Here is a 24,747-nt window from a genome sequence, read left to right as displayed (position 1 = left end):
ACGCGATGGGCCGAATGGCCTCTTTCTGTACTGTAGGGATTCTATCATTCTATCATTTCCAAATCATAACTTCTTGTGATGCACTATTATCTAGGAAGGAACAAGAACTCCTGTTTCCTTTCGTAAACAAAGTTGGGACATTTCAAGATTCTTCCCCATCTCACTTTTATAAAAGAAAATGTTTGACCCAATAGGTTGGGGGTATTCCAAAACATACTGTGAAGATGGTGGAAGCAGAGACGAACAATGATTTCAAAAATAAATTTCAAAAGAGATAGGCATTTGAGGGAAATAAACTTGCTGGGCTATGGGGACTGAATGAGGGAATGGGACTGACTGAATTGTCCTGCAAAGGGCTGACGTGGACTCAATGGGCCGAATAGCCTCCTCCTTGTGCTGTAATGACCCTATGGGCAGAATTTTCCCATCCTGCCCGCCGCGGGAATCATAGACATGGACCATGCAAAGGTCCATTGACCCAGGCAGGATTTTCCGACCTTGTGGCGAGCGCGGCTGGAAAATCCCACCCTATTACTCAAATTCCACCATCTGCACGTATGAGTGCAAATACATACATGGGTTTCCTCCAGCAGCTCTGGTTTCCTCCCGCAGTCCAAAGATGTGCAGGTTAGGCAGACTGGCCATACTAAATTCTTTCCTTAGTGTCCGAAGATGAGTAAGGTTACGGGAGTTAGTGGGGTATGCCATGTCGGAGAGTCGGTGCAGACTCGGTGAGCCAAATGGTTTCCTTCTGCACTGTAGGGATTCTATGATACACGTATATACACACTCAATTCACGCCAGCCCAAAACTAAATGACCATTTTGTCAATGTCCATATTTCACCTGATCGTCCAATGGCAGCTCACAGAAAGCTGGAATGTATTTTGCCCATTCCACCAAAACCAGCAACTGTTCCTTCATTGATTCGCAGACGTCGCTAATACTAGCAATCTTCTTTGTGCCAATGTCTGCGCTGGCTGCAGAAACCGAGAAGGTGATCTGCTGAGAAACAAAAAGCAGGACCAAATTAAATTACAACTCGGGAAATGTTAATTGTTCTCACAAGCAGTCGCTGTTCCCAGAACACGATCCAAAGAAGCATTCATGCAGATAATTAAAAAAAACCAAATGAGATTATTTTTGCTTCACTTGTGACTAACGTGAATGGAAATGTGCAGCCTGTTGTCAGTCCGCCATCAATGAGATTTTAAAAGAACCTGCAAACAGGTTCCTGAATTCTGAAAAGATTCATGTTTTTAGTAGCACGATACCATTGAAGAATAAAGCGCGGAGCCAGAAAAATCAGTCAACCAAAAGGAAAAGTGTTTTGTTTGTAAAGAATGTCATAAAACCATACCAGGCAAAGTCTTTGAAAGTTAATTAACTTTTTGTGGAGAAAAAAGCTTTGGAACATTTAACGCTGAGCGCTGGTCCCCCATTTCTTAAGTGCAGTCCATTAAAAAAGATTCATTGTTTTGCTTGTCGTAAATGCATTTTTATTGTTATACGTTGTTAAAAAACAATTTTCATGTCGCATATTAATCGAATGCACCTATTATTTTCTTGTCACTGATAAAAAGCCCAACGCCTGATTTCATTCAAAATTATTCGGAGAAAATTAATTGCCCCAGCTTCAAGAAGTAAAACAAAAAAGATATTCGGTTCTTGGGGATGGTGCATCGTGGCTGAAGCATTTCATGATAAATCAACAATGATCAACTTATACAGTAGCTACTCAGCGTGTTGCACAACTGTACAAAAGTTACATATAATGCTGCCGGCTTCAAGGTAGCAAACCACAATGATTTAACTCACGGTGGTATTCTGTCCTCAGAGTGCAGTACAATACGTAGGTCAAACTGTAATCTGATATTTTTTTTGCTTTGGGAATGAGATGTTGTGTGCACATTAAGAAAGATGTGTGTAACGTGGCTAACTGCGCTTTTCTTCGAGTGACAAAAGAGCTTCATGCAGAGTTCTTTCCAGTGCATTCACTCTACTGCCCCGTCGCTGGTGACAACCCTGCTGTCAGCGACTGAGGGGACCGAGATGGTGGGACTGTCTATACAAGTCACGTGCCCCAACACCAGCAGAAGAGATTTTCTGTGGGCACCTCGGGAGGAAACCGTGACGCTAACGATAATATAAACAGAATCGACCTGGTTGTCAGAGAGGGAGGTGGCCTGTATAGGCCAGAAAAGCACTAATGTGCTTTCCAACAATTACTTTCTTCCTCCACCCTTAAGGGGAGCTAGGTATCAAGTCATAATCACAAAACAAAATAACTGTGCTTGTCCCTGTGTTGTGGAACCTGCCACGTAATGGCCCAGATGTTGCTGTGGTGATGATGGTAAAGCTGTCAGTGTTCACCGTCACTCCTGAAGTGAAACTGAGTAGCTTTGGGGTCTGCACATACGCAGTGAGAAGTGGAGTATGGCAAGTTGATGTCAGTGAGTCTGGGCTCCTGCAGGGGCTCCTCTATAAAAGTCCCCGCAGATTGCAATCAAAGGGAAATCTATAAATTACCGAAAGCCTCCACTCCAATGCTCACTGTAAAAACCATTGAAAGCATTGCACCTTGTTGAATGAGATATAGTTGAGTTTAAAATATTCTGCTACCTTCATAATTACTGCTAAATACTGATCCTGAAATTTTACATTTGTAGGATGTCTCATTTCTCCATAACGATAAAAAATGCATACATTTTAATTGTTTTCAAGTTTATCTTTATGTTAACTTCAATATTAATCCAATCAGAATTATTTATTTTACCTGAATATTAAATTAAAAGTGAAGATTATTAACTGCTGTCAACTTCCTGGTTTACCATACATGAATACTTCAATGCGATTGGCTGCCAATGCGCTTGCTGACATCACTGCTGCTGTTTCACAATGTGGAGTCGATGGTATTCACAAGGCAGCTCCTTGACTTGCTGCCAGGTTTAAGCTGCCCATCCAGAAAGGGGAAAGCCAATACCACAGGGATTGCTGGATCTTCCTGGGCAAGTCTCCTTGAGGGCAGGGGCAAGCTCCCTGCTGTCATCACTGACCCCAAATTCTAGCCTATTATAACTGCCACTGTTTCTAACTACCAAAAACATGAGGCAGCAACACCAACCAATTAAACAATATAAGCACACTTGTAAAAATTGGGGCTGTATTTTTGCAACTGAGGTGGATATTCAGGTCAGTAAGTTTTCCAACTTGGCAAATATCAATGTGAATGTCAATGTGGGCTGGTTAGAAGGCCCACCTCGGTTCTCTGCAACTTTATCCCAGTTGATTTAGAAGATGTTAGACCCTCTAGTCCTCACTTCTCACCTCCCTACCCACCCTCCATGTCAACTAATGCCCCCTCACCTTCCCCATATCTCCTTATAGCCTTCATGGCCCCTCCATACAATTCATGTCCCCCACTCCCCATGTCCCCCCATACCCCATGACACCTCTATAGCCTGTCACCCAATTTCTACCATGGGCAGACCTCAAGAGGCATGTGGAGATAAAAACAAACTTCTGACAACCTAGTACATTCTCATTCATCCATACTTGAAAAGAATGAAATTCATGAAACCCATTCAAAGTTTCTTTTCAATTTTTAAGTGTCCAATCCCTTCCAAAACAAACTTCTATTTAGATCTCATATCGAAAACAACTAATCATTTAATAGCCTCATTAAACAACAGAACTGTGAACTCAGAACTCCTCTGTTGAAATAATTGTAGGCTTTAAAACTCAGCCATGCATTCATAATGATATAATGCTAATCATTGGGAAATTTCAACAGATAACTTTATTGAAGGTGCGCAAAACAATTTTTTTCTAACCTACACCAGATGGCTTGTCAATCAAAGCAGCCCAATAGACTTCTTTTATCACTCTCTGACAGCTTCAGCCTGTTTTTATTCAAGTTTAAAGAGGTGGGGATTTAAAAACTTCAGATCCTGACGCTTAAACAAACCTTATCCACCCTTCAAGTGCATTTATGCCTACTCCTTCAATTCGTGACTCTCATTCAAGTTCAAATGAACCTGTTGGGTTCAGGTTCTCCTCCTATGTGAATGACACCATACCCATTTTCCCTGCCAGCAAAAGTTGAATCTGTTGGAAATGGGGCATCCATCTGCATCCAAGTCTGGTTCACCAATTTAAAGGTCAGATCCTTGTTATTTTCTAATACAGTAACACATTACCAAGCAATTTAATTCTGTAAGAATTACTTTTCTTCATAGGATGCTGGTCTACTCAAAGATAATGAGATCATATTTCAAAGTATTTGAAAAATTCTCCTTCAAGTAACCTACACCAGATGATAAATAAAATGGCAAAACATTCCTTTGGCGTTCTCCTGATCAGTCAATATACAGGCCGGAATTTACCAGCTGTTCACACCAGCGGGATCTTCCGATCCTGCCGCCAGTGCACCCTGGCTGTGGTTTCTTGGCGGTGAGGGGTGCGTTTAACGGGAACCCCGCAGTCAACGGCAAGGCCAGAAGAGCCCGGCAGCAGCCAATTACAGGCCGCCTCTGCTGTCGCGAAAGACGTGGCTGATTGCGCAGAAAACCTCGCCCAATGTTGTTGAAAAATTGATGGAAATTCTGTTTAATGTGCAACCTGGACCTCTGCTTGGAGAAGTTATGGCGGCTAATCCAAAGAACACGCAAAGCAATTCCTGGAATTTGTCCTGCTGGAAGGATGAAGTGTGACAGTAAAAGACAAAGGAAGATTAGGAATGACAAGAAAGTGAGATTCAAGTTCTTGTACTGCATATTGGCTCTACCTGATGGGAAAGAGCTTCAGCCTGAGCCAGTGTGTTGATGGAGGGCGAACTGTTGTTCTCGTAGTTGTTTCTTCGGTTACTTATTCGATCTCGCTCATTTTGTACAGCTGAGGAAGAAACATTTTTGTTATACAGTAAACTAAGCTCTGAAATCAAGAGTGTCTTTCACACGTAGCTGAGTAACAAAAACCTATTCCAGATGCAGTTCTAATGAAGCTTCATCTCCCAAGTGGCTTGGCAGTTGTTAACATGGAGCACTGAGCTAATCGTTACAATTATGTGCTCCATCAGTTCTGAAGGTATTTTAATTATCCATTCTTTGGAATCGCTAATATTGTCCCCCTTTGCTGGTCATAATATTCATTTGTCCTGTCAAACTATTATTTACCCATAACTGCAATTCTTGCATTCAAGCTTATAACATGGTTTCAGGTCAATTTTGTTAGCACTCTGTTTCTGCTTAAATTCTGAGACAATTTCTCCTGAAACAACATTGCTGCACTGTTCCTCACAATAGACTTTATTATCTATCAGCAGCAGCAATGAAGGAAATGAATGATTCCATTCAGAACTGGATGTTCCTAACTTGTGGGCATGAGCACAAGATGAATGTTAGATACAGAGAGCCTCATTGAATAAACAGACCTGTGCCCAGCCCTTTTATTGAGACTAGAATCTGCTGAGTACAAGGCACACCTTACCCTCCCTTTGACTGGCTTATTTTAACTGGAACAAATGAGGCCAACTCTGTAGTCAAGGTGAAGCATTTAAAGAACAATATCCTTTTGTGGTAGCTTAAAATAAAAGATGTTACATATTGAAGAAATCTTTTTCAGTAAAATGATGTAGATTGCCAATCAAAAAACCTGGTTAGATGTAGCAAGAAATGGCGCACAGGTAGTCTGCACAAAATCAAATGGCCTGTCTGGCCAAGCGAATGATAAAATGAAAACCAGGTTTATATTCATGTTTCATGAACTGGCTTATTTTCAATTTATCTGAGAGGCCAAATTAATCTCCAATTTAATAGAGTTTATCTCTTTCAACCATCAAATTCAATTTATACAATTGGTGAAATTCCAACCTATTTTCCAAACGCTGACTGGTCATCTGGTGCACTGATCTGCAGTATTTGAAGTTGGATAAACAGTTTCACAGATTAAGGTTATGGTAGCCATTTACATCATCTCAAAAGTATACTTAAACACCCCTATTAGCCTGTACATTATAACTAACATACATTTACTGCTGGCCTTCAAAAAGAATGTTATTCCACAGGATGGAAGGCATTTAACAACTTTAGAAAATGTCCCTGTATTAACTGCTTTGTATCATATGCCGGTAGAATGCAATACTCAATAATTAATGGTATTTGGTACACTGTAAATACAACAAATAGGTCATGTGTTGTTCATCCATCCCTGAAAGCTACTTGGTCGCATTATATTTTGAAAAGCTCTGGGGGACAACTGAAAGTTTGCATTTGGTTTTTGAGCCCAGAATTATAAAGCCTCAAAATTGCAAATTCTCTCCAGGTGGAAGTGTTGCTCGATGTTAGAGGTCAGGAATCAGTGTACATTCTTCACTGTGCTCTCGGAATTCATGGCCAGCCGATTGAGCCTGCTGCAACTCATTACACCTGACCTCCATGCTACCATCCACTTGCCAAGTCGTCACTAGCCTCATTCGAAGATGCCAAACTTAGATCAAGTGGCAAAACACCATCAAGTTTCCTGGATTTTGCCTGGTACCACACTCAAGATAAGTACTTCTGTGAGGTGCAGCAACAGCCAGGATCAGCTATTCCTGAAAGTGAGGAGCTCCTGGAAAAGAAGAGCCTGGAGACTTTTCAATTCCATTCTGCCGACTACCATCTGCTCTTGCTTTGGACTGCTCCTCACAGGGTTAGAGACGGACAGATTTACAGACCTGGATGGAGTCGGCACTAGCACTGACCCCCAGAGCTGAGGAACAGTTCTGCAATAAGTTCCACATCTTCAGCAGGGCTGGCAAGGTGACACTTTGGCCATTTGCCCTGTTCCACCTTTTCTACCTTGCCCATGCTAGGCTTTTGCACAATTGGTAATTTTTCAAAGTAACATTTGAATAACTAATCCTTCACAGTTGGCGTTGGTTAAGTGGAGCTGCAACTCAGCATCTTGCACCATGGCTACCCAGCTCTCCACACAATTAATTACTACGCAAATTCCTTTCCACTTCTTTAACAGTATCGTAGCCCTATTTTGTTTATTTCACCTCTCTGACGTCACTTAAGGCCAACCTTAAGGCCTCAACTGCCAACCTTATCTCATTCATTCTATCTTCTTGCAGGACAAATTGTGATACAATGCAAGCTGAACATAGGTCACTGGTAGGGCTTCTCCAGCTCTGAGCCCCTCACCGCAGGTTACTTGCTGCCATTGTCACCTTGGCAATTTGGGAAGGGTAAAACTGATACAACCTTCCATCCTTTCTTTGATTCCTGAATCTCAGTAAGGCTGATGCAGACATTCTTGACTTCTTTCCACTTTGTTTACAAATCCACCATAGCAATGGATCACGCACAGGAGAAAGAAGATGATAATCCCATGACCCTTCTGGCAGGTTCAATGATGGTGGTGGGGGGAATTCAACAGGAGTGCAAAAAGTGGTTTCATGCTGGCATGAATTTCCTGCAGTATCTTCCGCTGGTGCCTGCCATGGCGTAGATTTGATTTGCATTCTGCTAATGTGAAGGCCCGACCGGAATCTTCCACCCACGCCCTGATTTTCCACCATGCCAGCAGGAAAACATGCCAGTCTAGAACACGTCTGGAACAATGTAGAATTTGGGACTCACCTGAACAATGCCTGGGACTACCTCTAGAGTTCAGAATGGAGGCCGCCAGCACTTCTGGGCCCTGGGACGCACAGCAGTGGGTGGGAGGAGCGTCTACAGCTGGATCTTCCACCTTCAGTGTTAGTGAAGTGGTCCCTTTTTCAGTCTCAGAATGGTCCCAGAGATCCACCTTCCAGACTCAGAGTATTCCTGGAGACCCACCTTCTTTCTCAGGAAGTCCATTTTCTTTCTTCAATAGTGGGTCAGTGATCTTGGGCGCCTTTTCAATATGACATCAGACATGATGGAGGATTATGCATCATCGGGCCTATCCCACCAGGGAATATGCCACAAAATGCCTGGTTGCAAAATTAATGAGCTTGAGGCCGGAAGACATGGCGTAGTTTCCCACCTACCTCCTCAATGGGAAACATTCCATGTTCCTGCCCCCGCCACAGGAATTTGTCCCAAATGGGAGAATTCCGTCCGATGAGGCTGAACAAAAGGATGATGAGGACCAAGTCCCCCAGGGTGAAAATCCTCGATTGGTGGCACCCAATCAGAATCCTATTTGGCCTTCCTTCAATGTTCTCCAGAAAGGCTTGGAGATTTTAATGAGTGAAGTTGCAGATTCTTTTACTCTTTGGTCTACTGCTGTGCACTGCTGCACTCTGGGAATGGAAGGGAGAAAGTAATAAAAATAATGCACAGGATGGTGGCACAGTGGTTAGCATTGCTGCCTCACAGCATCAGGGACCCGGGTTCAATTCCAGCCTTGGGTCACTGTCTGTGTGGAGTTTGCACATTCTCCCCGTGTCTGCATGGGTTTTCATGCAGTAAACCCAGCAGCAAGTGAAGTGCAAGAACCAAGAGCCTCTTTTTTATTTGTTTTTCCCCATTCTGCTTTTGATGATTGCAGGATAAACTATCTACTCACAGACTGAATGGAAGGTTCCAGGTTCAGCCGCTAACACCCGTTTTATACCAATACCAGCCCCAATAGAACTGTAAAAGACCCAGAAAACTTGTAGGTATCACCTTCTCAAGGACATTGGTAAATATAACACTCTTTTCTTAACAGTGGAGTAAGACATTTTAGAAAACTTAGGCCACCGATTCATCTGATCACGGTTTGCCAACCTTACCTTCCTTCTTCATGCCAGCACGAAAACATTTCTTCAATCTGCAATATCTGCACTGGTTCCTCTTGTCTTTGTCAACAACACATTGCCGATTAAACCTGAGGGGTCACACAGTCAATTATTGACTAACGATGAACCAGAACATACAGTCAGGGTTGTCATTAAGATTTTGAAAAGTTGCATTTTGAAACTGAAAAAGATAAAATATCAAGTTCCTGGTCCCTATTTCTAAACGGGTGAGTGTGCCGGCAAAAGCCATAATGTTCAAACATGAGGATGGAGGTTGTTCCCTGCCTGTGTAAAAGGTAGAGCTGTGTGACACAGTCTATGTCACCCGAATGACTTGGAGGAACTTGTGGAAACTCCAGTTTGAGTGCAGAACTTAAAAGAACATAAAGGTAAATAGTTAGCATCATTATACTCAGCAGCAGAACATAAACATGAAAATGAATTAAATTGCAGATTATAGTTCCAAAAATTGCAATACTGACACAATATTAAGATCAAGGATTTGGCAAGATAGGTAAACTGGAAGTGAAATATTATTGGTATGCAAGTATAATCATGTATTTAGCGATAGGACAGTCAATATGGCATAGATAGGTGCTTTGACAAAGGGTCATGTGGACTCCTTTCTCTCCTTACAGATGCTGCCAGACCTGCTGAGATTTTCCAACATTTTCTCTTTTGGCATAGAAAGGAGTTTCCACTGGCCAATCACCTGCCTGAATCTTTACTGATTTTATGTTTAAAATCAAAATTGACACATGTCAGGACAGTCAGGCAGAACAAATGGGAGGTAGTATAATCAGAAGTCCACGCCACATGGGAAAGGAGCACTTCATTTATCTGAGAGATAGAAGGGTGTTGAGACTTTGGAAATGAGAAGGTGCACACCTCTGGTTATGTCAGATATTGATCATGCTCATTTCTGTGGACACTGGGGTGAAATACAACTGTGACAGGACTGTAAAATGAGGAATAGCTGATTGGCTGTTGATTATTCACCCAGCTGATTGTGCTTTTGCTTTGAGGTGAACAGGCAAGTTGTATAATGGTCCACTGATTTGCTGATGTTTGTTTTGCATCCCCTCTGGAATGGAATTTTACCCCCTTTGTTGCATCAAATGTACAAATAGTGATTGTGTACACAATCGGCAGAACGTTTACTGTAATGACAATAGATTAAGTACTCATAATATTCCCATCACTCTTTTCACAGAACAAGGAGAAACTAGTGGAATACAGGACAAAAACCCACTGAATGATGGAGCAGCACCGAGGAACATGATAGTGAAGTGGAGAACAAAACACAGGTTAATTTATGGAGCAGTGATGATGAAGGAGCAGCATTGATATGGGACAAGGTAACTATTAACACCTGTGAACATCTAAAATGGCTAGTTAGAAATTCCAGGCAGTGAACTATCTACCAGTGTCACTCAACTAGCTAGGCAACCATTCATTAGTGGTGTATAATCATCAGCACTGAAAAATCAAATCAATTGTATTTAATTTCTACAATTATCTTGCAGTCACCTATTGACTAGAAAGGAAAATCAGAAAACAAAAATGAAATGTCTACTTCTTGCAGTTTATCCATAAGACCATAAGATAGAGGAGCAGAAGTAGGCCATTCAGCCCATTGAGTCTGCTCCACCATTCAATGAGATTGTGAGTGATCTGATGTGATAATCCTCAACTCCACTTTCCTGCCTTATCCCCATCACCCTTGATTCCATTCCTGATTAGAAATTTGTCCATCACAGCCTTGAACATTACTAATGACCCAGCCTCCACAGCTCTCTGTGATAAAGAATTCCACAGATTCACTCTCCTTTCAGAGAAGGAATTCCTCCTCATCTCTGATTTAAATGTGTGATCCCTTACTCTGAGATTATGCCCTCTGGTCCTAAACTCTCCTGCAAGGAGAAACAACTTCTCAGCATCTACCCTGTCAAGCCCCCTCAGAATCCTAAACTCCAATGAGTGCAGGCTCAACCTACCTAACCTCTCCTCATAAGAAAATCCCCCCCTACCTGGGATCAACCTACTGAACCTTCTCTGCACTGCCTCCAGTATATCTTTCCTTAGATTAGGGGGACCAAAACTGTTCACAGTATTCCAGGTGTGGTCTAAATGGTGCCTTGTATAGTTTCAGCAAAACTTTCTATTTTTATATTCCATTCCTTTCAAATAAAGGTCAATATTCCATTTGCCTTCCCAATTACATGCTGAACTTGCATGCTAGCTTTTTGTGATTTATGCACGAGGACCCCCAAATCCCTCTGCGCTGTATCTTTCTGCAGTCTTTCTCCATTTAAATAATATTCAGCTCCTTTATTCTTCCCATCAAAATACATGACTTTATATTTTTCAACATTATATTCCATTTGCCAAGTTTTGCCCACCTGCCTAACCTATCTATATGCCTCTGTAGACTCTTTCGCCAGAATTTTCCAGCACGCCTGCCCCACATAACAACATTCTCCGTTGGCCTCAGGCAGGATCTTACGAGCCTCGGGCAAGCGGGGCGGTAAAATTCTGGCATTTGTGTCACTATCACCATTCGCCTTCCCATCTATTTTTGTGTCATCCACAAACTTGGCAATAGTACATTCAATTCATTTCCCTCATCCAAGTTATTAATATATATTGTAAATAATTGTGGCCCCAGTATTGATCCATGTGGCACTCCACTAATTACAAGTTGCCTTTCTGAAAATGCCCTCTTATCCCAACTCTCTACGTTCTATCAGTTAGCCAATCCTCTATCCATGCTAATATACTACCCCTAACACCATGGCCTCTTATCTTATTAAGTAGCCTTTTGTGCAGTACCTTATTGAGCACTTTTTGGAAATCCAAGTACATTATATCTACTGGTTTCCTTTTATTCATCCTGCTTGTTACCAGCTCAAAGAATTCTAATAAATTTGGCCGGAATGATTTCCCCCTCATGAAACCATGATGACTTTGCTTGATTATATTGGATTATGCTCTGCTATTACATCCTTTATAATGGAATATAATATTTTCCTAATTACAAATGTTAAGCTAACTGGCCTATAGTTATTTGGTTTTTGTCTCCCTTTTTGAGTAAAGGTGTTAAATTGGCAGCTTTTCAATTCTCTGGGACATTTCCAGAATTTAAGGATTCTGGGAAGATTACTACCAGTGCATCCACTATCTCTGTAGTTACTTCCTTTAATATCCTAGGAGGCAACACATCATCAGGTGTAGGGGACCGATCAGCATTTAGCCCCATTAGTTTCACTAGTATTTTTTCTCTAATGATTGTTATCATATTTATTTCATTCCCCTGCGCCCTTTTGCCCGTTGATTTAGTATTTTTGGAATGCTATTAGTGTCTTCTACCATGAAGACTGTCGCAAAGTAATTACTTATCTCCTCTGCCACGACTTGGTTCCCCATTATTATTTCCCCAGTCTCATTCTCTCAGGGGGTCAATGTTCATTTTGGCCTCTCTCTTCCTTTTTGTATATTTAAAGAAGCTCTTACTGTCCATTTTTATATTACTTGCTTGTTTATCCTCATAGTTTATCTTTTTTTTTTGGTCATCTTTTGTTTCTTTTTAAAATTTTTCCAATCCTTACCACTTTGCCAAATTGAATGTTTTCCTCTCAGTTTAACACTATCCTTAACTTCCTTGGTAACCCATGGTTGATTTATCTCCTTCCTAGAATCTTTCTTCCTCACTGGGAATTTTGTTGTGAGTAATGAACTATTTTCATAAACATCTGCCATTACTGGTTAACGATCTTTTCTTTCTGCCTTTCCCAGTTCACTCCAGCCAACTCTGCCCTCATTCCTTTGTAATTACCCTTATTTAAGTTTAGCACAGTTATTTCTGACCCAAGTTTCTCACTCTCAAACTGAATGCTTAATTCTACCATGTTATGGTCACTGTTTCTAAGGGGATCTTTTACTCTGAGATTGTCTATTAAACCTGCCTCATTACACATTACCAAATCCAAAATAACCTGATGTCTGGTCGGATCCACAACATATTGTTCTAGGAAACTGCCCCGAAAATGCTCTATAAATTCTTCCTCATGGCTACCTCTAGCAATTTGATTTTCCCAGTCCATGTGAAGATTAAAGACACCCATGATTAATATATTGCTTTTTTTACATGCCCTCATTATCTCCTGATTTAATCTCCATCCTACTATTGTTAGGGGACCTATAGACTACTCCCACCAGCGTCTTCTTCCCCTTGTTATTTCTTAAATCCACCCATGTGGATTCTACATCCTGTGATCCAAGATAATTTCTTGCGATTGTACTTAGTCCATCTTGTACTAATAAAGTTACCCCACCACCCTTTCCTTCCTGTCTGTCCTTGCGATAAGTCACATACCTGTGAATATTTAGTTCCCAGCTTTGGTCTCCTTGTAACCACATCTCTGCAATAGCTATGAGATCATACCCATTAACCTCAATCCTTAAGTTTTTGAAACAACCATATCAAATTGCATCAAAGTTGAGGGGAACAGTGGGCTCAATTATCACTGATAGTACCATTAGTCTTTTGGTCTACAGTGCGCGACTCAGTCATAGATCCTTAATTCAATGAGCTGTCTTTTTAAACACTTTCCTTCTAGATTGCATCACTTAGGTTTCTCTAATCTTTCGTCATTGCTTACTCTTTTACAGCTGGATTCAGTCTGGTTCCTCTTTACTAACTATACCCTTTTTGTGCATTGTTGTCAAAGCCAGACACAGTGGGGTGAATTTTACCATTCCGCCCGCCCCAGGAATCGGAGCAGGTGAGGGGCGGACCATAGGAAGGTCCGTTGACCTTGGGCAGGATTTCCTGGTTTCGGGGCAAGCGAGGCCGGAAAATCCCACCCAATATCTGAGGAATGGTCAAAGTGCACGAAGGCCTTAGCATAACTTATGTCGACTTATGTTCTATTATTATGGCTATAAGACATTCATGGTTTTCAGTTGTTGCATTGCATCAACAAAGATGGGAGGTAACCAGAGGTCCTTAGGATCCAGCACTCAGACCATTACTAAGGGACATAAGTGACTTAGAAGTGGAGTCAGAAATAAAACTATCTAGTTTTGCTGAGAACCCCAAACTTGTGGCCATGAGAGTTGGGGGAGAGGAAGAGGAGGGGGTTGCAAATAAGACATGTGAGTCAAATATAGAGATATTTGGATTATTTACAAACTGCGGTTCACAGGTATTGTTAAATGTTATAATAATTCATCAGAGAATATGAGGGAAGGGAAGTAGTGAGAATATAAGATAAATGGTATTTCACCACACAGCACAACACAGAAAGTTCTAGAACCACTTGAGATTGGTTAGTGAAACCATCAGCAAACCACTTGTGGATCGGTTAGTGAAATCATCAGTGAACCAGAAAGGTTGAACAAACTTGGATTGTTTTCATTGGAGCGTTGGAGGATGAAGGGGGACCTGATAGAGGTTTATAAGATTATGACAGGTTTGGATAGAGTGGATAGTCAGAGTCTTTTTCCCAGGGTCGAAGGGTCAATTACTCGGAGGCATAGGTTGAAAGTGAGAGGGGGAAAGTTTAAAAGAGATGTAAGGGGCAAGTTTTTCACATAGATAGTGGTGAATGCCTGGAACGCGCTGCTGGAGGAGTGGTGGAGGCAGATTCTATAACAAGGTTCAAGGGACATCTGGATAGATACATAAATAGGCAGCAAATAGAGGGATATGGACCATGTAGCGGCAACAAAATATTAGATTAGAGAGGCATCTGTGTCGGGACAGACTTGGTGGGCTGAAGGGCCTGTTCCTGTACTGTACTGTTCTTTGTTCACTTGTGGATCTGTTAGTGAAATCAGTACAGTACGTGGAAAATGGAGAAGGGTGTAGAGAAAGGGATAGGGTGTAAGTCCCAAAAAACTTTAAAATCTTACTACAGTAGTGATTCAGCCAATTCCAAATAGAATGTACATTGCGATCACTGTACAATATTCAAACACTGGGGAGCTTTGGGGTAGAATAATTAACTTGTTAACCTATATTAGACATCTAAACTCTGAGGAGAGTCTCCAGTAACTAGAAAGATATACAAGTGGGAAAAATGGATCTAAAGTCATATGTTTAGAATTCTAATAAATTGAACCTAAATATTGGCCAGAATTCTCTGGCCGTTCACTCATTGCTGCTGCCAGCAAGAATGAAGAATTTGGCGCTCAGCTAAATCTCCATTCAGTGCAGTGGGACCGGAGAATCCCAGCTGTGGGCAGTTGGAGAATCCGGCCCAATATGAAGGTTTTGTGGGATGACACGGCCGCACATCCACTCCGGCAGGAGGGATTCGTTCCTTCGGTGGGGAGGAGGGATCGCCTGCAGAGTGGCGGCGGACCCCCTGCCCCCTCTCTCCCCACCGAGCGGCCGCAGACTGGCAGCGGACCCCCCCCCCGACCAGAGGATGATCTGGGTCCCACCATCCCCCCCCCCCCCACCCCCCCAACCAGAGGATGACCTGGGTCAGAGAGCCATTGCAGGCTCTGAGCCCACTCTTCGGAAGCTGCAGCGACGACTTCAGACTTTTATTTACCAGGTCATTAAAAGCGCGGATCCGGATCGAGCCAGAAGACGGTAAAGTGGGATTTGGTGGTAGGGTTGAGCGCGCGGTTCATTAAGTCGATTTAAATGCATGCTAATGGATTTAAATCGTCAGGCTGCCTGATTCGGGCGTGGGCCGGACCCACGCCCGAATCGGGTGTTGGTAAAGCTGCGATCTGCTCGGAATCGGGTGCAGATCGCGGTATAGGCCCGACGCCCAACTTTACCGTGATTTTTTTGTTTTGTTTTTTCGTTTTTGTTTTGTTGATTTTTTTGTTGAAGTTTTGGTAAAATCAGGCCCTATGTCCCATTCAACCATTCCCTCTGGGTTCATGACCCAAATTTGCTTCTGCTTAAGCAATGCCTCGATTTTAAAATTCTCATCCTTGTGTTTAACTTCCTCTATGACTATTCTTTAGCTCTGTAACCTCCTCCAGCCTTACAACCCTCCAAGATAACTGTGCACTACAATTCTGCTCTCTTGTACGTCCCTTATTTTAATTGCTCCACCACTGGTGGCCATATCTTCAAGTGCCAAAGGCCATAACGCTTGAATTCCATTCCTAATCCATCCTCTCTCTCTTTTCTCCTTTCAGACACTCCTTAAAACCTATCTATTTGACAAAGCTTTTGGCCATCTGCCTTAACATCTCCTTATGTGACTTCGAGTCAAATTTTGTAAAGCGCTTTGCTATGTTAAAGATATGACGTAAATAAAAGTTGTTGTTGACATTGTTGTTGTCTGTATATCTCTCATGTCACATTTCTAACTTTGAAATGCGGCAGGAGCTCAGTTGAGCAGCCATTCTTCTTGTGGAAATTTGACAACAGGTGTAGTCTACATTTAGACCATGGTCCCAATCTGAACCGCATCTGATCTGATCTCCACTCAACATTACCTCATATATACTTTCCAATAGAGGAGACTCAGCACCATCTGAACCAGCAAGACTGGCCACCATTTTGATTCACCGGCCAAAGGACAACTGCAGTTCCCCACTGCCATTCTATAGACTAAAGATTAAAGCTACAATGTTTTGTAGGTCTGGTATGGTTCAGCTACACACCTAATATCCACCCCTATCAAAAGGTTAAGCAATAAGATTAAAATAAACCTTATTTGTAAGTATTCAGTAATGAAAGAAACAAAACATCTATATATCATGAAAAGGAATCTGAACAACATGCTGTAAGTAAGCTAATAATCATCTTGGAAGTTATTTACTGCCCTAAAACTTTAGAATTGATTTATTACAATAATTCCTACACTGCCAGCTCTCATCATTGAGGCTATTTAAGAACCAAAGCACATGCAGAAGTGATTCTTTAGTAAGACTGATGATTGCCTGTTCAATTTTTGCTCTGGGTCACTTGGCAATGTCAATACATTCTAAGCAGGGGATCAAAGCAGTCTACCTGCAGGTGTATACATGACTCTTCCTTATGCTTCGTCTGAAGAAACCCTTGCATCCATCACAACTGGAGGCACCATAGTGTTTTCCTGTTGCTCTGTCCCCACAGATTGCACAAAACGTGCTCATCCCATTGTCTGATGTGTTCATGGTGTTTGTCTCTGTTGGAGAAGTGTCTGTGTGAGGAAAGAACATTCAATCAGTCCAGTTACACTTAGCAGGCAGCACAGTCACAAAACCATGAAAAATTTTCACTAACAGACACCTGTCATCCTCCCTTGCCATTTCAATTAGTATGTGCTGTTATGTTACACTACAAAGTGAGCCATATCAAATGTTGTTATTATTCTGATGAGTCTCTTTGTACTGTCAGAAGCAAAAGGATCTAAAGATTCCCTTGAACATTAATTTTACTACCACAGTTATTCTTTGATCACATTTGGCAACTACATGCGAAAAAAAAACACCCATCATCATCTGTGAAAACAGTCATCTTCCAGAAATGAATGTGTTTAGTTAGAGTAGTAGTACCATTTTGCAGTGATGTATTACATAAATTTCAGCCCAGTAACATAAATTCAGAATCAAATAGTCTACATGGTTTCAGAGGGTTGATTCAAGGATGGAGAAACCAAAAAATATATTAAAATATAATTTGTAGTTTAAAACAAGTCCAAACAAATGTATTTTCTCTTTCAGTTCTCATGTTCAGGAAAGGGGCAGTATAACTTTAGGTATGCTTTCAAATGGAAATAATTAAGACTGACACTGGCACAGTTACAAACCTATCTGTTGTCTTCTAATAAATAGCCATAAATGATTTCTTAACTGACAAGTCTTGTACTTTTGCCAACAAATAATGCCTCTTAAGCACAATGATTTCAAGAGAAAAACATTAACTAAGGCTATAATATCATTTAGGTGACAATCTAAAAGTTATTAGAAACATTTTCTATGTAACTGGCACCAGTTAATGTAATCATTCTTTATTTCAATTTGATCTCTGCCTCTTAACTCTCCCGCTTGCACTGGGAAATCTTTCACCTTTGGAGGTTTTCGAAAGTAATGCTCCTTAAAAATTATTGAACATCCTGAATAGAACTGAGTTTGGAGAGTGCCAATGTGACTAATGTGTGAATTATCACTGTGTAGAAATTACTGATAGGATGTTTGAAATAATCATTATATAATGAACTGCGAAATGTCATATAAATGTATTGAGCGGTCATCTACTAATATCACCAGTGCGAATTTCTGGGTTCACTTTAGATAAACCAATATTCCACAAATGATACAAAATAAATGTTGATGTAAGTACTTAGTTAGCCCTGTATTGAATTCATCAAAGAATAACTAACAGTTAAGGCTTTACGCTAGTTAAAGAATCAGTGATGGGATGAGGTAACCATTAGCTTATTATCCACTTAACTAGCCACCTATAAATTTCACTTCTTGTCAAGTCCAAAAACTAGTTGTGTACAATTGTTAAGTTTCACGGACAGAAAAAACTCAAGTTTCCTTTCACAAGTGACAGGAATGCTGTTCCAATGAAATTTAACAAACCAAATAAAACGTTTAGCTCAGAAATGCAAACAAACTTTTTTTTCCTGGTGAAGTTGCAAAATGACTGAAAATTATAGGATTAAAATAAATGCAGCAGGGAATACTTCAGCTGGCTTTACTTTAAGCTGTTGACATGCTGACAGCCTGCAAGCGGGTGGCACATTATATTTTTTAAGAAAAAAGCAGTAACCAGATTCACAACACCACCACCAAATATGTTGTCACTTAAAAAGAGGGAAAGGAAGAATCTTAATTAAGTGGTCATAACTACGGTAAAGCCTATTTTAAATTATCAATTCTTTACACAACCTGCTTTCAATTCTTTACATTACTTCAGCCTACTGATCATAAACCAAGCAAACCAAAAGTGCTATCAAACTAAATACTGTAACTTACCATGGCCATTGTAAAGCAACTGCATATTTTCAAACTCCAAAGCAGTGTAAGATGGGTCTAAAGCTTCACTATAATTCGCCATGTCCATATCCAAAAATGATTCAGACAGCCTCATTATGAATGTACACACGGCTATGTCTTATACACCCCACCATCCAACAGCACTGCTAGATTGTCTTTTACACATTCAGAATTTTGAAACGCTGCCCACAATAAACTACGTGATCAGCTTGTATAACTTTATGTCGGATGGGAGGAGTCCTTGAAGACGCTGGCTCAGTCTGCGCAGTTTTGTTAGCTATCACCTCTGGACCAAGAGTACCTATGAGGTTACAACTTTCATGGAATTTTTAGTGTATGCGTTATCACTTGACATTGAAAGCCAGCAACAACTATTGGCTTTCTAATTACATTGTGGACTTTGCATAAAAAATACATTTACATTGGAACATAACGTGAAGTAGAGGGAAGCTATCAATAAAGATCAAGTGCAATGGGATTGATTTTTCAACTGCTACCAATAAATGTTGTGACTGTTTAGCTTTGTTAACCACTGTTAATTATATTTATTTGCAGTGTTAATGGGAAATAGAATGGGGGTCAGAGTTAATACAGCAACATTTGAGTTTGTGAGGCACCGAGGCACCTTCTTAGAAAATACACCCACATTAATGCTCAAATTAGGAAGCAAAGTGGGACAAATGTCTTCAATGAACAATGGATGTGCTGAACATCCTCATCATTTATTCTGTTAAATTATGTTTTGATAACCATTATGTTTTGATAACCATTATGGTTTAATAATCATTGCTAGAGATTAACTTCACCCCACCTCCACAGAACTTTGTCCAGATCCAAGCAATGGTAGGTTAGAATCATAAGCCACAATATTTCGCCATAATGATGAATCAGCACACTTGAGAATGTGTTACAATAGAATACATAGATCTTCAGATGGTAGTGAGAAACTAGCTGAGGTTCATTTCATTGACTACAACATCATCTCAACCCTTACTTAATAATTAATTAATAATAATAAAACGGAAAATACTGGAAACGCGAGTCAAGCAGCAGCTATGGAGAGAAAACTACAGTTAGCAATTCAAGAGGCGTTAAACATTAATTCCGTTATTCCCTCCACAGAAGCTGTCTGGTCTGCTGAGTACTTCCAACATTTTCTGTCCTCTCTCAGAACCTGCAATATTTTGCTTTTGTATGAATGCCCAATCTATCCAATTTTCTACACAAAGGGGAAATCTGCATATCTTTCATAATGTTTAATTAGCACTTTTACCCTATAAATATTCTCTGCGAATACGATGCATTTATATATATGAGGCACAATCAAGAACAGAACATTTGTGACTTTATCAATACCATGCTGGAAGAAGTGCATTGCTGAACTATTCTCGACCAATTTCAATTTTATGATTTATTCTTAAACTACATTTGAAAAACAAAACAGCTTAGTGCCAAATAAAAAAGCGGCTTTGTTATTGTATATTGAATATCACTAAATGTTGCTTATGCAGCTTAAACTTGGAAAGTAAACACAATTTCAAATAAAGACCGATAAAATACTTTACACAGCTCATGGTGAAGATAGTGAAAAATGCTTTCATCACAAAACATAGATAATGGTCACAATCTATCAAGTCTTATCAGATTTTGCATTACACCATTAAGTGGAATGAAGAAAGCTTCATGTATCTTATCTCTACAACTCTTAAATCTAGACTTGACCAGCATTCAATGTTCTGCCCCTTTCAATAATTTTAAAAACAACTGATAAATGATAAATATCTAATCTTATCTACAAGGTTACATTCATAAAAAAGATTCCAAAAGAGTATCCCACTTTATCATGCTGAGATATAATCCTCACATCAAGCAGTAAGGATAAGAAAAAAATGATTTGATATTATAGCACCGTACAGTCCTCTCTTCACAGTAGAGATGTGCATAAAATGGTTCATCACTAACTGAGTGGTCTTCCTTAGCTCTGCAATTCAAAATCAATTCAGGAAAATTGGTGAAAAACAAAAACAGAAAGCTTTATTCAAAGTCAATAAGAATGAACGTCCACAGAGTTTTAAAAAGGGGGAGTTTACTTTAAAAAATAAGTACTGAACTCCAAATGACAAGAGCAAGCAATCTTAAAAGGGCACTTCCAGACTAACTTGCTCAGCTCCTCTCAGAGCTTCATTATCACAATATCCCTCAGAGAGAGACTCGGTATTGAGATACTCTAAAGCATGTGAAGCTCCAGTAATTATCCATTAGCTACAAACTAACCAGAGTCAGTTAGGGCTGGTGAATCAAGTGCAAGTAGATTGTTAATGGTGAGATCTGTCTGAATGACTGCCGAGCATCCTCTCTGATACTGAAAATTTACCTTTACTTGTAAAGAGTGGAGTCACATTCATCAGATTCCAATTATTGTTGGGAAGTTTTAAAACAAAGGCCAGGATTTGATGGTTCTGCCATGGCGTATGCCCCCATCCAGTGGATTGGGTGGGCCATTTAAATTGCCTTTCACTCCAGTGGGATCACAAGATCCCGCCAGGTGAGAGGGACCATAAAATCCTGGCCATTGTTTTCTTTTTGTCTCCTTTTAATCCTATCTTTCTCTCTATTTTTCTGTACATAAGACATAGGAGCAGAATTAGGTCACTTGGCCCATCGAATCAGCCTATTCAATCATGGCTGGTATTTTTCTCATCCCCATTCTCCTGCCTTCTCCCCATAACTCCTGATCCCCTTATTAGTCAAGAACCTATCTATCTTTGTCTTAAAGACATTCAATGACCTGGCCTCCACAGCCTCATAAGAAGTCTCACAACAACAGGTTAAAGTCCAACAGGTTTATTTGGTAGCACAAGCCACAACCTTTCGGAGCGCTGCTCCTTCATCAGGTAAGTGGGAGTCGTGTTCACAAACAGGGCATATAAAGACACAAACTCAATTTACAAGATAATGGTTGGAATGCGAATCTTTACAGGTAATCAAGCCTTAAAGGTACAGCCACAGCCTCCACAGGCAAAGAGTTCCACAGATTCACCACTCTCTGGCTGAAGAAATTTCTCCTCATCTCTGTTTTAAAAAATCATCCCTTTAGCCTGAGGTTGTGCCCTCTGGTTCTAGTTTTTCCTACTAATGGAAACATCCTCTCCACGTCCACGCTATCCAGGCCTCACAGTATCCTGCAAGTTTCAATAAGATCCCCCCTCATCCTTCTAAACTCCAACGAGTACAGACCCAGAGTCCTCAACCGTTCTTCATACGACCAGCTCTTCATTCCAGGGATCATTCTTGTGAACCTCCTCTGGGCCCTTTCCAAGGCCAGCACATCCTTCCTTAGATACGGGGCCCAAAACTACTCACAATACTCCAAATGGGGTCTGACCAGAGCCATATACAGCCTCAGAAGTACATCCCTGCTCTTGTATTCTAGCCCTCTCGACGTGAATGCTAACATTGCATTTGCCTTTCTAACTGCCGACTGAACCTGCACGTTAACCTTAAGAGAATCTTGAACAAGGACTTCCAAGTCCCTTTGTGTTTCTGATTTCCTAAGCATTTTCCCATTTAGAAAATTGTCTTTGCCTCCATTCTTCCTTCCAAAGTGCATAACCTCACAGTTTTCCACATTGTATTCCATCATTGATTGTTATCTAAATGGAAAAAAATTACAACATGCTACTGTGCAAAAGGACCTGGGGGTCCTTGTGCATGAGACGCAAAAACCCAGTTTGCAGGTGCAACAGGTGATCAAGAAGGCAAATGGAATATTGGCCTATATCGCAAGGGGATAGAATATAAAAGCAAAGATGTCTTGCTGCATCTGTACAGGGCATTGGTGAGGCCACAGCTGGAATACTTTGTGCAGTATTGGTCCCCTTATTTGCGGAAGGATATATTGGCTTTGGAGGGAGTGCAGAGAAGGTTCACCAGGTTGATACCAGAGATGAGGGGTGTTGATTATGAGGAGAGACTGAGCAGATTGGATTTGTACTCGTTGGAATTTAGAAGGCTGAGGGGGGATCTTATAGAGACCCATAAGATAATGAAGGGGCTGGATAGGCTAGAGGTGGAGAGATTCTTTCCACTTAGAAAGGAAGCTAGAACTAGAGGGCACAGCCTCAAAATAAAGGTGGGTCAGTTTAGGACAGAGTTGAGGAGGAAATTCTCTCAGAGGGTGGTGAATCTCTGGAATTCTCTGCCCACTGAAGTGGTGGAGGCTACCTCGTTGAATATGTTTAAATCATGGATAGATGGATTCCTGATCGGTAAGGGAATAAGGGGTTATAGGGATCAGGCAGGTAAGTGGAACTGATCCACTTCAGATCAGCCATGATCTTATTGAATGGCAGGGCAGACTCGAGGGGCTAGATGGCCTACTCCTGCTCCTATTTCTTATGTTCTTATGTTCTTATCTGCCACTTCTTTGCCCACTCTCCTAACCTGTCCAAATCCTTCTGCAGCCCCCCTGTTTCCTCAATACCAGCTGTCCCTCTACATATCTTTGTCTTCAAATCCTCCAAATCGTTAACTTATATTGTGAAAAGTTGTGGTCCCAGCACCGACCCCTGAGACACACCACTAGTCACCAGCTGTCATCCTGAAAAAGACCCCTTTAGCCCCACTCTCTGCCTTCGGCCAGTCAGCCAATCCTCTATCCATGCCAGGATCTTACCCTGAACATCATGGGCTCTTAATTTATTTAGTAGTCTCCTATGCAGCACCTTGTCAAAGACCTTTTGGAAATCTAAATAAATCACGTCCACTGGTTCTGCTTTATCTAAATTCCTTGTTACCTCCTCAAAGAACTCCAACAGATTTCTCAGACATGACCTCCCCTTGAAGCCGTGCTGACTCAGTCCTACTTTATCATGCACTTCCAAGTACTCCGCAATCTCATCTTTAATAATGGACTCTAAAATCTTGCCAATGATCGAAGTCAGGCTAACCGGCTTATAAATTCCCATCTCCCTCCCTTCTTAAACAGTGGTGTTACATTAGCTACTTTCCAGTCCTCTGGGATCCTCCCTGCCTCCAGTGATTCCTGAAAAATCACCACCAATGCCTCCACAATTTCCTCTCTTTGTTTCCTATCATTGCTTCTCCAGCCTCATTTTCTAGTGGTCCAATGTCTATTTTTGCCTCTCTTACCTTTTATATATTGAAAAAAAACTCTTCCTATCTTCTTTTATATTACTAATCCTTGCCACTTTGTGTGCCTTTTCTTTGGCTTTTATGCTGTCCTTGACTTGCCTCGTCAGCCATGGATGCCTCGTCCTCCCCTCAGCATGTTTCCTCCTCCTTGGGATGAATTTCTGTTGTGCCTCCCGAATAACCCCCAAAACCTCCTGCCATTGCTGTTCCACTGTCTTCCCTGCTGGGCTCCCATTTCCAATCAACTCTGGCCAGCTCCTCCCTCATGTCTTTGTAGTTACCTTTATTTAATTGTAATACTGTTACATCTGATTCCAGCTTCTCCCTCTCAAACTGCAGGGTAAATTCTATCATATTGTGGTCACTGCTCCCTAAGGGTTCCTTCACCTTAAGTTCCCTAATCAAGTCTGCCTCATTACACATCACTAAATCCAGAATTGCCTGTTCCCTAGTAGGCCCTGCCACAAGCTGCTCCAAAAAACCATCTCTTCGACATTCCACAAATTCCTTTTCTTGGAATCCACTACCTACCTGATTTTTTCAGTCCACCTGCATATTGAAGTCCCCCATGATTATTGTAATATTGCCTTTTTTATATGCCTTTTCTATCTCCTGATTTATTTTCTGCCCCACATCCTGACTACTGCTTGCGGGGGCTGTACATAACTCCCATCAGGGTCTTTTTACCTTTGCGATTCCTCAACTCTACCCACAGAGATTCTATGCCTTCTGATCCTATATTGCCTCTTGCTATCGATTTAACTTAATTCCTTACTAACAATGCAACCCCACCTCCTTTGCCCATCTGCTTGTCCTTCCGATAGGACACATATCCCTGGATATTTAGATCCCAGCCCTGATCCCCTTGCAGCCACT

The 24,747-nt window shown here is 41.1% G+C and overlaps 1 protein-coding gene across 6 annotated transcripts in view; it reads right to left on the bottom strand.

The window, feature by feature from the left end:
* LOC144495816 (hepatocyte nuclear factor 4-gamma-like) overlaps window positions 1–24,747 on the bottom strand; it is a 145,347-nt gene that overhangs the window by 18,782 nt on the left and 101,818 nt on the right. For 3 of the 6 annotated variants that reach the window (XM_078216337.1, XM_078216338.1, XM_078216339.1), the window contains 4 exons: window positions 16,742–16,913; window positions 8,749–8,843; window positions 4,786–4,892; window positions 846–1,004 (listed from right to left, as the gene is read on the bottom strand). In XM_078216337.1, coding sequence (XP_078072463.1) covers window positions 846–1,004; window positions 4,786–4,892; window positions 8,749–8,843; window positions 16,742–16,887 — 507 coding nt within the window. In that variant the 5' untranslated portion in view covers window positions 16,888–16,913. Of the gene's footprint in view, window positions 1–845; window positions 1,005–4,785; window positions 4,893–8,748; window positions 8,844–16,741; window positions 16,914–18,696; window positions 18,812–24,747 lie in introns of those variants that run through there. The other 3 variants (XM_078216335.1, XM_078216336.1, XM_078216340.1) reach the window with 3 other exon arrangements.

This window comes from Mustelus asterias, chromosome 7 (genome assembly GCF_964213995.1).
Source record: "Mustelus asterias chromosome 7, sMusAst1.hap1.1, whole genome shotgun sequence".
Taxonomy (NCBI): domain Eukaryota; kingdom Metazoa; phylum Chordata; class Chondrichthyes; order Carcharhiniformes; family Triakidae; genus Mustelus; species Mustelus asterias.
The sequence above is the reverse complement of the archived record's forward strand: the minus strand, read 5'-3'. Positions and strand labels throughout refer to the sequence as shown.